At 44.8% G+C, this 16,099-nt stretch overlaps 1 protein-coding gene across 3 annotated transcripts in view; it reads right to left on the reverse strand.

The window, feature by feature from the left end:
- The window catches only part of LOC119340851, a 29,890-nt gene that overhangs the window by 4,208 nt on the left and 9,583 nt on the right, over nucleotides 1-16,099 (reverse strand). The window contains exon 4 of one of the 3 annotated variants that reach the window (XM_037612759.1): nucleotides 4,224-4,360. The exons of the other annotated variants lie outside the window; for them this stretch is intronic. Within the exon in view, the coding sequence (XP_037468656.1) occupies nucleotides 4,301-4,360 (60 nt within the window). The 3' untranslated portion in view covers nucleotides 4,224-4,300. Of the gene's footprint in view, nucleotides 1-4,223; nucleotides 4,361-16,099 lie in introns of those variants that run through there. 3 annotated transcript variants of the gene reach the window in all.

A 16,099-nucleotide genomic window follows, 5' to 3' on the forward strand; every position in this document is an offset into this window, starting at 1 on the left:
TGAACTAGCCTCTACCATGTCCATGCATCTATGGTACTAACTATACTACATGTTATACTACTGATTGTTTTCCCAGGAATGTGCAGTAAAGTGGTTAGCATTTTTACTATATGTTGCATGGGGTGTTATTACAAACTTCATGGCCAGACATGTGTAGTACAAAAGTGCATCTATAGTAAAGAGGTTACTAATTTTACTACAGGTTCACTACCGATTTTCCGGATATGTCTAGTAAAGTGGTTAACATGTTTTACTACATTTTATGTGTGACGTTACCATAGACTTTGTGACCAGGCATATGTAGTAAAAAGGTTAATATGCTTTACTACTAGTTACCTAGGAATTTAGGTTCAAGTGGGAGACCAAGGCACTAGTTGCGCGCATGTTGGTTGCTTGGTTGAGTGCGTTAGGCTGGTCATAGTGGGAGTAACATAGCAAGTAACATAACATATCCCGAGACAAGTTTGCTTATGTGGCAGCTAGTTAATGAGGAGAGAGGTGTTTGGAGTAACATATTATGTTACCATCACATAGCGTTTCCCAAGAAAAGTTGAATCTACAAGCTAATAAATGCAACCATATGTTACTACTTCTATGACACTTTGCATTATAAGGGGAGTAACTTAGACTAGTGTCATGCATACGACACTAGTCAAAGTTACTCCCCACTATGACTAGCCTTAGCTGATTAGTTGGGCGCGAAGTTCTGGCCGGAGCGTAGAATTAACATTGTAAGCTGAAGCTCAGTTTAGCGCTCCCATGTGTATATAAATTTTCAACTGCATGTGTCCTGGACAAAAGAAAATTTCAATATATATTTATGTCGCAGCGAGCTGAAAAAATTGATATTTTTGCTGAGGACACATAATTGCCTATTTTCACAATCCGTCCACTAGATCACCTTATTACATTAGAGTGACGCTCCACTATTTATTTTATATTTTCTTGATAACTTTTAAATCGTTCAAACTTAGCGAGCCTAAACAAGTTATGTGATAAGCTATGATAGACACAGCAAGGAATAGTTATTTTTCACCCCCCCCCTCCCCCCTCTGTTTTAACATCAATGCACTGTAATTTTACGTTCCGTAAATTTTATCTATTTCAGACATAAAAGAGAATGTAAGAAAATATATAATCACCGTAAAAAATATTTTATGTTAAGTAAAATTACAAATGTAAAAACATAGTATAAAATGTACATAAAATATACTATTTCTGATCTTATGACCTATATTTTTTTTTCTTATGTCAAATTTTATGCAATGAATCAATATAAATGTAACTATTTTCATTTGAAATGTAATTTATTTATGAAATGATCGTAAGATTACCTCGGGTGAAGAATAATTTATTCTGCTCCCTGAGTGATGAATAGACTTACCAACAAAACGCTTATTCTACTAACACCTTTAAGACTTAACAACAAAACACTTATCCTACTAACACTTAAGCACCGCTAAAAACAACAAAGCAGCCACCCTACCCACCCCAAACCGAACCGCACCTATACAAAGATAAAAAATATCCCCCCAGCCGCCCGCACAACCACTCACCTTCTCCCTCCCTCCTAGCCTACTCCCGGGCGCCACCCCATTCCTCCCCCTTTTCCTTCTTCCCCATCCCCCCCACCCCGCCGGGGGGCACTAAACTCACCACCTCCACAACCTCGCGCTGTCGCCGTCCCTTGCTCGTGGGGCAACCTCCATCTTCCTAGTGAGCCTCCTTACCGCCCCCAGCGTCGGTCTAGGCGCCCTACACCCAGGCGGCCCGAGCGGCTGCCGGTGTGGATCCGGGCCCGCCAGCCCCAAGGGCCTCGCGCGGCTGCCGGCGTGGATTCGGGCGCGCTGCACCCAGGTGACCTGCATTGCTGCCGCCGCAGGTCCGCTCGGTGTCCCTCCCCTCGTCTTCACCAGAGATCAAATGCCCCTGGGGTCGTCTCTCCTTCCACTGGCGAGGGTCGCGCCAGTGCACTCCTCCCTCTTCCAAGGCTCCAATGCTGACTCCACCCCAGAGAACTGTTGGCGTGCTCCCCCGCGGACACCATCACCGGACAAGCAGTGCGCTCGCACATGGCATGCAAATCTTCACAACGCGCAGCATGCACTCAGGCGGTGCATCTCGTGGGTGCGTGCAGGGCGTGCGGTTCACCGGCCCTCAACGTGCAGTACGCCGATGTGCAGCTCCCTGGTTCAAACAACCTCCACTATTGGCAGCTTCCGGCGGCTAGTCCCGCCCACGGGGACTGCAGCTCCACCGAGGGAGCGTGGAGTCCATGATGCTCCCAGTCTCCCTGATGCTCTCCCTCTCCTTTGATTCGGCCACACCACAACAGCTGGAGGTCAGCGTGCCCACCGGATCGAGCTCTGACAACCACCAACAGTGAGAGGACCAGAGGAGGTGCTGCCAAAGCCGGCCACTTCCACGTCTTCAGAGATCCCCTGTCGCGAGCAGTCCTTGGAAGAACTATGGCGGTTGTGCAGATCAGAAAGTTCCTTTTTACCTTTTCAGATTTGACAGCTCTGCTCTATGTTTTGCAGTTCGGTTCCTCGTCAAGTGCTTAGGGAAAAAGCAGTAGTACAATGCATGCATTTGGAGCGTCTTGCAGTTCATCACATGCATCATTGTAGTTTTACATTGCAGTTCATTCTTCTGTTGTTACTGTTTGTTCTATGGTTAAATTTGCAAAAAAGTAATGTATAAGAAAAACACGTGTGGTGCAGTACTCTACCCCTTCGATGAGTTCACCCTGTGGTAGCGTCGCTTGATGCAGTACGCATCACCGAGGGGATGTGGTTCAGATGGGCACAATGCGTAGTTTTTCAGTAAAAGGTTTTTAGGTTGGTGCAGTTCAGTAGGAGTCAACTGCGTGGATAGGCCATGACAATTGTTAATTGTGTGTACAGGCCATGAAAATTTGGCTGGTGCGGTTCTGCTACTAGAGCATTGCGGTTCGGATGCATTTCTTTGTTTATTTTAGGTTGTGTTCTGTGATTTGGACGGCTGTGTGTATATGTGTACTATCGTCTATTTTGTTTTTGAAGTTCAATACTATTTCATGTGAGATTATGGTTCGGTGCAAAATACTCTGTGGTTCACTTTGTAAACGACAAAAAGAAGAAAAAGTTTAGATGTAGTTCACTAGTTATATACCCCCGCGGTTCACTTTTGCAAGTTCGATTCTTTCGAGATGTAGTTCACTAGATTTTGCCCCTGCGGTACACTTTCGAGAGTGATGTTGTTCACTTGCGCCTAACTTGAAGTGTGAAAATTTTTTAGGGAAACAACAAAAAGAGTTATGCGGTTCACTTTTCGATAGTGTTGTGGTTCACTTGCCCTCGTCTTTGCGGTTCACTTTCGTTCATAAAAAGGTTAGAAAAGTGACAACAAAAACTCATGTGGTTCACTTTAGATAGTGTCGCGGTTCACTTTCGATAGTTTCGCGGTTCACTTTCGGTACTGTTGCGGTTCACTTACTCTCAAAAATGTTAAGTGCGGAAAATTGTTATGATAACGACAAAAAAGAAAGTAATGCGGTTCACTTCTCGATAGTGTTGCTTCACTTACGCCTGATGTGAAGCGCACTCCACTTCCTCCTCCGGGGAAATTTATGTCTGACAAAAGAAATCATGCAGTTCGCTTTCCCGTCTGATGTAGTGCGGCTTTCAGTCTTAAGCAGTGCGTTCTTCTGTCTGACGCGGTCCACGCGTCGATTTTGGTGTCGTGAAAAACAGAGCGTCCGCATTTCGGTAATTTCAAAACTGCTCTTAAACCGTAAGAAATTAGAGTGTTCTACATCAAAAAGTTGGGGCTCGTTGATATCTTTTCAAGGGCATATCATTTGCATCATTCCGATGAGCGGTTTGGAAAAATTACGAAAAAAACGTTCGCAGTCACTCGTTAGCTGCCGCACCATTTCCAAAATTAGTTTAAAACCAGGAATCTCAAAACATGTTCTACAAATCAAAGTTGCGCCTCTTCCATAACTTTCCAACGGCGTATCACACGCCTCGTTTCGACAAACGGTTAAAAAACTTCCACGAAAACCATATCGAAAAATCCCAAAATAAAACAGAGTTTTCGTGTTTGGGTAAATTTGAAATTGCTCTTAAACAGTAAGGAATTATAGAGTATTCTATATGAAAAAGTTGCGTCTCAATGATATCTTTCCAACGGGGTATCATTTGCATCGTTCCGACGAGCCGTTAGGAAAAAAACGCGAAAAGACGCTCGCTGTCACTCGTCAGGCACCGCACCTTTCTGAAGCTGCTCTTAAACCGTGAAGAATCTCGAAAAGTGTTCAACATGGCGAAGTTGCACCTAATCCATAGCTTTCCAAAGGTATATCACACGCCTCATTCTGACAAACAGTTTAAGAATTAAATAAAAAACAGTATCGAAAAAACCGCGTGTAGTTTTTTGCGACGAGAAGTTCACTCGTCTCAGTATTGCAGTACTCTTACTTCAAAAATGCCGTGCACTTGCGTTGAGCATGCAGTTCGAAAGTGTTAGCATAATATAATTCTGCTAATATTAGCAGAATATATATAAACAAATGTTTCCTACCACCAGCGGTAGTTACCTTCACGTGAGTTTTGTATGTTGTATGTAGTATCTATCAAAACCGAGAGTATATACGTGTAATATGTAGTATATAAGAATATTTGGATAGTATATATACTACTCTTTAGGTAGTATGTACTATTTTTTTAGTGGATTGTTTTATATCTACAAATATGAAGGTATTCTCAAAATATACAAAAAACTATGGATTTACATGCAATTTTTTCGTCTATCTTCCTTTGAAATATCTTAGATATAGTATATGAACATATTTAGAATGATAAAGTGGTATATAGTACCACACGACAGTATATGGGACATGTGGGGTAACTACCCCTGGGTGGCCTACGCTTCGGCCTAATTAGGTGGGCGGGTCGCACCGCAGAAGTAGGCCTCCCCACCGCTGCTAAATAGTTGAGGGTAAAGGTGTTTAAAGAAAATGGTAACAGGATTTAATTTAGTTACCATCAATGCTCGCGTGCTCCACGACGTCCCGCTTCTAAGGCGGCTAATCATTGTTAGTAATGGGTATAGAATAGATGGTAATGCCCATATACACTAGCCACTAGTACATAGTAACTGCATTACTATTTCGGGTCCTTGGTGTTACGGTTGGCAGTGCCTAGTAATTACATTACTATATGGTATAATTCACTTTTTCTTTAGCAACTAAGATGCAAATGAAAGCCGTGTAGAAATTAGGGTTGAATTACCGTAGGGCCTAATTGCCTTCACAGAAATCACAAGATTATTTTAGGTTTACTATGGACCTTGTTTTGGTTTACTATATTTGCACAAAATTGCTGTCGGTAATTGACATCGTACTATTAATATGTTTACTTCGGAAATCTGTTGGTGCTCCCGGGAGCGCGCGCTCCTGCGCATGAAAAAAATATTTCTAAGTGTGCAAAATTCCAAACAAAAATTTGGCGCATACATATGTGTGCACGTTAAGTTTGGGAGAAAACCGACATTCTTTGCGGCTTGTGTAAAAATGACAAAAGGATGTCTCGTGAAAAGCATTTTTAACACCGAATTTTGTCTTTTTCACACACGACACATAAGTTGTCAGTTTCGCGTTTTTCGCGAAACGACTTTGTGAACATGTACAATATCGAGATGTACGCGCCAAATTTTTGTTTGAAATTTTTTAACATTTTAAAATATTTTTTAAACACATTTTAAAAACCAGGAGTGCGCACTTCCATGTGCCAAGATGCCACTCTCTGCAATTACTACCTATAGTACATAGTAGCAACTAATAGCCATAGGCTCCTTACCTGACCTTAATACAATTACCATCAAATATGTTTCTCCATCGGAAAATACCATAAATTAAATTAGCATGTACCATGTACACAGGTCAAAAAGTAGTAATGGTTTCATCCTGTTACTCCCTCCGTCCGGAAATACTTGTCCGAGGAATGGATGTATCTAGATGTATTTTAGTTGTAGATACGTCTATTTGTATCCATTTTTATGACAAGTATTTCCGGACGGAGGAAGTACTATTTTTTGCAAGAACCTTTACTGAAATTAGTACATATGCATAGGAGCCAGTAAAGGCTTTAATCACGTTACCACATAAGCTAGCTTTTTTACCATGCTTAGCGACAAGTGCCATGGGGCAGACGTGCAAACTGTGGCAGCCGGTAACAAGAATCATCTCTGTGCTTTTACCATGGTTAGTTATAAGAGCGGCTAGTGCGGTCGAGCGGTGTGCAATTAGCATCCGGAGCGTACGATTAGAGTTTCTGCGTGCACCCACTTTAGCGCCATATAGGACAAATATTTCCTACCACTAGTGGTAGTTACCCTCACATGCACTACTAGAGAAAAGTTTATACATGGAAGCTTGTCAGTAGCGCGCGTTAAAATGAGATGCTACTGCTACTTAACAGTAGTGCGTGGTTACTAAGGGCGCTACTGCTATCTACACAGTAGTAGCGCAGTTCCAGAAAAACCGCTACTACTATAATTGCCACACTTTGCCGACAGGCTAGGTATAGTAATAGCGACCTTCCAAAACACGCGCTACTGCTAAGTATATAGTAGTAGCGCGTTTTCAAGGGAGAGCGCTACTGCTAAGTTTGAACCTGCCACATGGTGGGCCCCACATAGCAGGAGCGTGTGTTGCAGAAGCGCGCTACTAATACGATTTTAGTAGCAGCGCGTTTTCCCAACCCTCGCTGTTGCTAAGGCATAGCAGCCACCTTTTCCTACCCCCTCCCCCTCCCCCATCCTCTCTTCCTTTCACTTTCCCCTAGCTTCCACCTCCTCTCTCCCTCACTGTGCTTCTTTCTCACTACTCCCCCCCCCTTAATCTCTTTCTTCTATGGGACGCCAGCAAAGGCGAATATTTCTATATGAGAGCCGCGCTGATCACGACGGTACACGACTATCTCGGTTACGGATATGTCGCAGGCCAGTTGTGCCATGGATATTGCGGATGCACGCACTGCATGGACATCTCAGCAGCTAACGTCAACGAAAGATGGCGGGTCTGAAAAAATTCGTGTACATGGGGCATCGAAAATGGCTCAAGAAGGACGACCCGTGGAGAAACCGTGGAGATCTACTCAATGGTGAGGCTGAGCATCGAGAACCTCCACGTAAGCAAAGCGGCACCAAAATCGATGAGCTATTGAAAACTGGGAATAGTGTCCCTCGTCGGGAAACACGATGAAAAATGCGCCGGAGCCGTTGCTGAAGGTATGGAAGACGAGGTCTGTTTTCTGGGACTAGGAGTACTGGCACAAACTCGACACGCCTCATTGCCTTGATCAAATGCATATCACGAAGAATGTCCTTGAGAGCTTGCTTGCGACACTGATGAACATGCCCGATAAGACCAAGGATGGGTCGAAGGCAAGAAGAGACTTGCAAAATTTGAAAATCAGGGCAAATCTGCACATACCGCCCCGTAAAAAGTGAGACAGAGACAGAGACGGAGACGCGGGAGAAGAAGGGCAAAAAAATGAAGGAAGAGGATTGTTGCCCCTCTTCTTGCTTCACCTTAAGTCCGGCTGAGATCGATCAATTCTTTAAGTGCCTTACCGGAATCAAAGTTAGTTTCAGTTACTGTGGGAAGATAAGCAGATTTCTAGACACCAAGAAGAAAAAGTTCAGCGGGATGAAGTCCCATGACTATCATGTGATGATGACGCAGATACTACCTGTTGCCCTTAGAGGGATAATGGACAAGCACGTCCATGACATGCTTATTGGTCTCTGCAACTTTTTCGACGTCATTTCTCGAAAGTCGATCAGTGTGAAGCAGCTCCGAAGGCTACAGAAAGAGATCGTTGTGATACTAAATGAGCTCGAGATGTACTTCCCGCCCGCGTTCTTAGACGTCATGGTGTATCTATGTGTCCACATTGTGGACGACATAATAGACCTGGGGCCGTCATTCCTGCACAACATGATGTCGTTCGAGAGGATGAATGGGGTCATCAAAAGATTCATTCGTAACATGTCCCGTCCGGATGAAAGCATCGTCCAGGGCTATCTGACACAAGAGTGCATCTCTTTCTGTGAGAATTATCTATATGGCGGAGACCGGCCTGGTGTTGGTTTGCCCGTTAAGAAGCACCTTTGGAGGCTCGAAGAAGGAGGTCACGCCAACGGTCGCAGGAACTGCATGTGGGTTACTCGGATCGACGCAACAATTTTGACATAGCAAACTTAGTAGTGCTACATCACCTAGACGCAGTAGGTCCTCTTGTGACACTGCACAAAGAAACCATCCAAAGAAGTGTCGTGACCGGGGGCTATGCAGGGCGAACGCCGAAGTTACTAGAGAGCACAACTCCACTTTCCTGCATTGGTTCAAAGAGCATATTCTTGCTAATCCCCCGGAAGAGGGCTCTACGGACGGCTTGCTTATATACGCCTTAGCATATGGCCCCGCGGCCAACCTCGCGACCTATCAGAAATATGATATCAACGAATACACATTTTACACAGAGGTCAAGATATAAACAGTGATTTTCATAACTCAAGGATGACGATGGAATGCATGACCAACGACAACGCCGCAACTGAAAGATTCTACAGAAGGGTCGAGGAGATCTGGGAGGTTGACTAATCTAGACTACACAGTGCGATGATGTTCCGTGTCAGATGGGCTAAGAATGTCGAAAGAGAAAACCGATATTTCACTACCATGTCTATACCTGACGCCAAGAGCGCTACCGTGAACGCCATCGCAAAAAACGAACCGTGGGTACACGCTAAACACGTGACACAATGTTTCTTCATAACCGACCCCAGGAATCCCAGCCGTATTGTTGTGAGGAGAGGCAAAGAGAACATCATTGGAATGGATGGAGTCGCCAACGAGGAAGACTACGACCAGTACGGCAACCCGATGAGGGAAGATGACGATGATGATAAAGCATATGTCAAAAGAAGAATCAATACGATACTACCAAGAAAGATCGTACTCCATAGAAAAGGAAAAGTCACAACAAGGGGCTCAATTATTCGTCAACATACAAGAAGGGAAAGAAGCTCACTCAAAAACGAAAACTTTGACGCTGAAAAACCATGCATCATTTATATATATATATATGTATTTATTTTGTGTACGCACTTAATTGTTATCGGTGAAATGATGTGTAGTATATATCGTCTTAGTTATATACATTAATGTATCCCCTTCCCACCATGCATATGGTTTCGGCTAGCTCGGTCATCTTTCAGAGGAGAAAAGGAAAAAGTAAAGGAAGGAAAAGAAAACAACATGAAAAAAGGAATAGAATAATGAATGAAAAGAAATAGAAAAAGGAGAAAGAAAAAATGAAATGAAAAGAAAAAGAAAATGATACAAAATAATGAAAAAAGAGCTATAGCTACTTAAGATAGCAGTAACGCAGTTTTGTAACCCGTGCTATATCTACTTATAGTAGTAGCGCGGTTTTGTGACCCGCGCTATAGCTACTTAAAATAGCAGTGGCGCAGTTCTGTAACACACGCTATAGCTACTTAAGATAGCAGTAGCGCAGTTCCGTAACCTAGCAGTAGCGCTGGTTACGGAACTGCGCTACTGCTATTTTGACATAACCCCCCGCGCGGGCTTCCTCCTCTACTTCTTCCCTCCATCCCATTCCCCATTCGATCCCTCTCCTTCGACGCCGCGTCGTCGCCCTCCGCGTGCCCTTCGTCGCCGCCCGCGTCATCAACGCTCACTCCTCCACCCGCACCCGTCTCCCCCGAGCTCCACCTCGGCGCCGGCATCTCCCCCGAGCTCCACCTCGCAGCCGACGTCTCCCCTAGCCCCTTGTAAGTCCTCCGCCCCTCCTCTCTCTCTCTCTCTCTCTGCCAAAGGGTTCTAGGGTTTATGTAGTTAGGTTCATGCAGTTAGGTTTTGTAGTTAGGTTCTAGGGTTCATGAAATAGCTAGGTTTACTTTACAATTGAAAAACTGTATCTTTTGTGAATTCAAAATTCAGAAAATGACGTTGTGAATTAAAAATTCAGAAAATTGTGAATTCAAATTTCAGAGAATGTGTTGATGAAATAGCTAGATTCTTATGTTCCCACTGTTCATGGTTGTATGCATTTTGAGAATTCTGAATTCAAAATATTCGTAGAAGTTTTATGTCAGAAAATTCAGAAAATAGGTAAAATTGTTCATATTATAAAGTAGGACATAAATCAAGTCAATTTTTTATGTGTATACTTTCTGTATCAAATTAGGACAGAAATATTATTCTAGAAATCTTTATTGGTATTTAGCTAGAAATATTATTCTAGGAATTTTTATTGGTGGAGGTTCTAGTAGGCTCGATAGGTGTTTTAGGTGTAGTTAACAGAATTTAGGTATTTTAGATGTAGTTAACAGAATTTTAGGTGTTTTAGGTGTAGTTAACAGAATTCTAGGTATTTATTTATTTTTAGTTAAAGCAATTGTTGCTATTTAAAGAAAAAACAAAATTGATTGACACTAGTTTCAAATATTGTGAAGAAAAAGGACTTTTTGCATTTTTCTTCTAGTTCTATATTTTTCTTCCTGTTATATGCAAATTTAAAGTGGACATGTGATTTGGACATGTGATATTTGAACATGTGATATTTGAAAAATGATGGTTATTTGTAGGGTAAATGATCTGAGTGGCCTATGTTTCGCTGGAATGTTGATTCATTTTCGTTCCGGTAAATTTCAGACGCCCGATATATCCACTTTTAAGCAAAGGTCATGCCAAAATTTCCCGTGAATTTTGGCATGATTTATACTAGAAAGTAGGCATATCAAGTGTCGGGATTTGCTGCGACGGGAATGAAACGGCATTCCGGCAAAGCATAGATCTTTTTATGTCATTACTCATTTTATTATAGTTCAACAACTAAACAAGGAGACTTAATCGTAGGAAACATGTCGAACAACAAAGAAACCGGGCCTTCTGATCACGATGCAGACGAGATGAATTATGAGGGTGAACATAACTACCTCGACTTTTTGGCTACTAAGCACAATCAAGGTTTGCAGGGCGGCCTCGATGATGGTACTGACGCCGACATCGACATCGATGGCACCGGCACCGATGACGGCGCCGAGACCAGCGGGGAAGGTACCGGCGCCGAAGCCGCTAATGAAAAGAAGAAGCAGAGGATACGAAAACCTAACAAACTCGGCAGCGGAGACTGCTGATCGCAAAGATGGCCCCTGGCAAGTTTGAGCCATTAGAGCCGGATGAACCTCGCAAGTGCTACGGAAACCAACTCGGATGCATCCTACGGGAAACCGCGAGCATCAAAGACAATGACTTAAGGGGTAAAAAACATTTGAAGCAGTTGCTTCTAGCGAAGCTGCACAAGAGATTCCAATTGCCCGACCGGGAAGACCGCATAGAACACCCGTGGGATGATCCGAAGATGAAAAAGATTAACAATCACGCCATGGGCATGTTCAACAATGATTTGGCCTCCTGGAAAGGGAGGGTGAAACGAGCTATTGATGCTAAAGAACCCCTGTCCAAGATTCTGGAGGACAATCCGACACTTACGGAAGAGGAGTTCCAAAAGTTTAAGGACACTTGCGCTACCAACACAAACAAGGCTGAGAAATTCAAGGGGCTTCAGCGAAGTAACACGGGGAACCAATGCCTCGTAAGCCGTGGGTACCTTGGCAAAAGACCCATATGGGATAAGAAGGACGAGGAACGTGAAGCCGCGAGGATCCCAGACACCTTCACGAAGTTCACCACCCCTTGGAGCGTGACTTCATCAGGGCCCGGTACAAATGGGACAAGGAAAAGAAGGTTTTTTACACCGACCCGATCACAAGGAAATTGATTAAAATACTGGTAATTATTCTTTACCACCTTACATTTAGCTTCTGATTAAGTGGACTACACATTTGTAAACGGTTCACGTTTGATGTTCCTTTTGCAAGAGAAGCAACACAGACTTATAGCCAAAAGCGAGTCTTCGTCGATGAGGCCCAAATGGGACACCCCTCTCAACCCGGCTTTGAACGAACTGAAGGGACTCCCTTTGGACCAGCAGCCGCAATATGGACGTGTGCACGCCGTCGGAGACGGCGCCACATGGAAGGTCTTTTACAGCGAGTGCCCGGAGGCCAAGAAGCAAAAAAAAAGTTCAGTCAGGCGAACATCGACGAGAAGGTGAAGCTTGCGTTAAAAAAATGAGGACGCAAAAAAGCAATCAGAAGAAAAATGAGACGGTCCAGCAGGCAGTCGCTGCAGCTGTAGCTGCCTGCAGAAATGATTTTGATACTAACTTGATCCCGGCTGTCATCAACTAGACGAAGGAAAAATCCAGACAAGGCGGTAGATGATTTTCCCATGCCCAGCTTCGTCGGGAGCAACTCGGTGAACATCAGAACCGCACTATCACCTGCTCACGCAAAACCGCCTGCTCCCGCACCCGCACCCACACCCGCTCATAGCAGCCGGTCCTCTGTCTCTGGCGCGCTAGGCGGGCCTTCGTCTTTGGCTGAGCTCGACGCCCTCACGGTAATTACACGTCGGAGCAACATATATCTAGAATATTCCGTTTTCGTTGCCTTTCGGATGTTTTACGCCGCAAACATGTCTTTGCAGGCCGACGAAACCCCGTGCACCATACACTACGTGATCAAAGGCCAGAAGGTGGACATGGGAAAGGCGGTGATAACGAAGCCCTTGGAACTCACGTTCCACGGCCAGCCGATCCTCGGTGGCCACTTCAGGGTTACCTTGTCGAGTGTGAAATCGGGGCACAAAGATTTGCCTCCTCCAATATGGCTCAAGGGAGAGGAGGACAGGACCCCGACGCGGCTTGGAAACTGCAAGGGTTGGATGCTACTATGGCCGAAGAATCTTCTTCATCTGGAGGCGGCCAAGAGCACACCAATAACCACATATCAGCAAGTAGGTATGAACACCACCACCCCGCCTACGCAATTACCAACGCCTGTAGTACCGGATGAGAGCAGCGGGCGACGCGAGGAAGGGAGTCCAATAGTGGCTGATGTAATCGCCCCCGTAGAACAAAGAATGGACGATGAGATGGACAAGGATGACCCTCTTCGGTTCCTCAATACAGGCGCCTATGACGACGACGTAGAAATGATGAGTCAGCCATATGATGACTCGGGCTATCAGCATGCTGATGAGATGGATGATGTGCCCGGGCAGGAACGTCCTAGGGTTGATGGCAAGAAGTCTCTCTTCATGCAATCCTCACAGTACACGCCTGAAGATGCCGCCTCAACGCAGGCTCAACTAGCCGAGGGTCGTACAGTGCTTAGCCCGACAACACTGGTGGAGGGGTTAAGGAAGGGTCTGGAAGGTCAGCCCAAAAAAAGGGAGAGGAAGAGACCACGGAAGAAAACCTTTGTTGCCTACAAATAAGCCAGAGCACATAGCAGCCAGACGGCGGATTTTGCAGAGCGTGTACCAGTCAAAGGTGCGGCCATGTTTCATGTCGCGGGCGAGCCGATCCTACCGCCGAAACCGCTGGAGGCCATATCAGGGGATCTCAGAAGACTGCACGATAATGTGTTGCCAACTGAGATAAGCCTACTAGCCTCGAAGGATCCAGGATATCCGCTATACGCGGTTCGTGTGCCTGAGGGAAAGTTCTACGTCGACACACGGCCAGGTGGTTCTTCCTGCGGTTTGAGCATATCTTCGAGATATTTCTGACAAGGCAGCTCAATTTTACAATCGTCCGTCTTTTTGCGCTACATATGAACTCCGTCATCACGAGAGAACAAGTCTTGCAAATCTGTGTGGCGGATCCATACTACATGCACGAGTCCTTCTTGAGTCTCGGCGACTTTGAGGGTAAAACTGCTAGGGAGTACCTCAAAAACTTGATGATAAGGAATAATGACCAGGAAATTGTCCTCCTGCATTATCATTCAAAGTCAGTGTCGGACAACCCTTTCGTACATTTCAATCATTCCTTCTCGCTTATATGGAGAATAATTTGAGGTGTTTTTTCCCGCAGCCACGGGCGCGTCATCCTTATCGTTCTTTACCCGCGAGTCTCTCACGCCGTGTATTTCAACCCTACCAGAAACTACAAGAAGGACTACACCCACGTAATGAATATTGTAGATGATGCTCTCCACGGCTTCAGCTTGAGGGGTGGCCACCTGCAGATCAGGAAACAAAGGAACCACAAGCCAGGTTTCTCGCATAAAACTAACTACTGCTGCATGTCCCGAAACTAAGCAAGAACGATGGATTCTGCCTCCTCCATCTCATGATGGAGTTCAGAAGGGATCACCAACAGCTTCGCATGACAACCAGAAGCGATGATCATATCCACAAGTGGGTAGAATCCCAAGGAGAAGCGGATTATAAGCTTAAAAATGACTTCTTTCGCATCCAGAGGGACATTGCGACGATCATCATGAAAGAAATCGTCGAAGAGAAGGGGATGTTCCACCACGGCCCTATATCACGAGCTGACGTCCGAACTCGCATAGGCATGCAACGTCAGGACCTCACTACGTTCAAGAAGCTAGGGTGCATCCACGATGATATGGGTGGATGGAACTTGTAGTGATTTACGATGCCGATGATGATGATGATGATGATATGTGTCGGTTGAACTTGTATACTTTCTATAGCGATGAAACTTTGTGATGCCCATGGTCCCTGTCGAACTTGTATAACGCTACTTTGTTAGTTTGGGTATGATGACTTGCGTACCTCTAGTTAATTAGTTTGCGTACGATGAAACTGCATTGATTATTTATGTTTACTATATGTTGCATCTATTTGCTAACCCTTTCTTTTCGTGTTGTTCAAATATATTTTGTTGCATATGATTGTACATTCTCTTGATGAAGATGCATCTCTAATACGTACCTAGATCCTTGATGGCGAAGAAGCAGTGCTATGTCGTGTACATAGGGAAGGTTCCGAGAGTGTACGACGAGTGGACCGAGTGCCAGGCGCAAGTGGAGCGATTCTCGGGCGCCAGCCATAAAGGGTTCAAAAGCAGACAAGAAGCAGAAGCTAGTTACTTGAGGTTCACGCTAGCGCGAGAGAGGAACCATGACCGCCGCCTCATGTACTGCATAGTTTCGCTCTCACTCATAGTGATAGCTCTTCTCGTCTATATCATTGTTTAGATGGATGATGATGTAGTTGCAAGTACTCGAGACATGTCATAACTTGTATTGCTATTTCAAAATGATGACGAGACATCATTTTGTGTTGGATGATGATTATGATAATAACATGATCGATTTGATGAGACTATTTGTATGTGTATGATATGCTAGAGGCTAATGTATAAAACCTGTACAAATACAAAGGAAAATATGCAACAGAAAAAAATTCAGAAACTAATAACAGTAGCGCGGGGTATGACTTTAGCAGCAGCGAGCATTTAGCAGCTTTTTAAACTAGGGCGCTAGTAGCTATTAGCAGCAGCTCGTTTTTGCAATAAACCCTATGCTACCCCTAGATAGCAGTAGCGCGGGCCAACACGCGCTACTGCTAAAAGTTAGTTGTAGCGCCGTATCAGTAGCGCGGCTACCCGCGCTACTGCTAGGCATTTGTCCCGCGCTACTGCTAGGTTTTTCCCTAGTAGTGATGAGTTTTGTATGTTCTATGTAGTATCTATCAAAACCAAGAGTATGTGCGTGTAGTATGTAGTATATAAGTATATTGGATAGTATATATACTTTTTTTGTAGTATGTACTATTTTTCGTACATATATATTTGTTTGTTTGTTTGTTGCAGGCTGTTGAAGAATTATGGTGTGATACCTACTGTACCACTCACGTGGCGTGTATGTTGCGACGTGCACGTTGTGTTTGGTGGGACCGCTCCCGAGGCGTTACAATGACTACAGTCATATTCCTTGCAATAACTTTCGCTTCTCTCTTGGAATTGTAGCTCAGGAAACACAGTTCAGAAACGGAGAATCTTATTCCGTGAGGGACAAAAGAGAACGCTGATGGCCCTCTGGCGATTGGCGCTTGGCGACGCTCCCGGCGGCGCGGGCGCCGTGGCCGCCCGGACGCCCCCTCCGCCTTCCCCGCCCTCGAGCCCCGCCCCCCCGC

The sequence above is a fragment of the Triticum dicoccoides genome, chromosome 7B (genome assembly GCF_002162155.2).
Source record: "Triticum dicoccoides isolate Atlit2015 ecotype Zavitan chromosome 7B, WEW_v2.0, whole genome shotgun sequence".
NCBI classification, from domain to species: Eukaryota; Viridiplantae; Streptophyta; class Magnoliopsida; order Poales; family Poaceae; genus Triticum; species Triticum dicoccoides.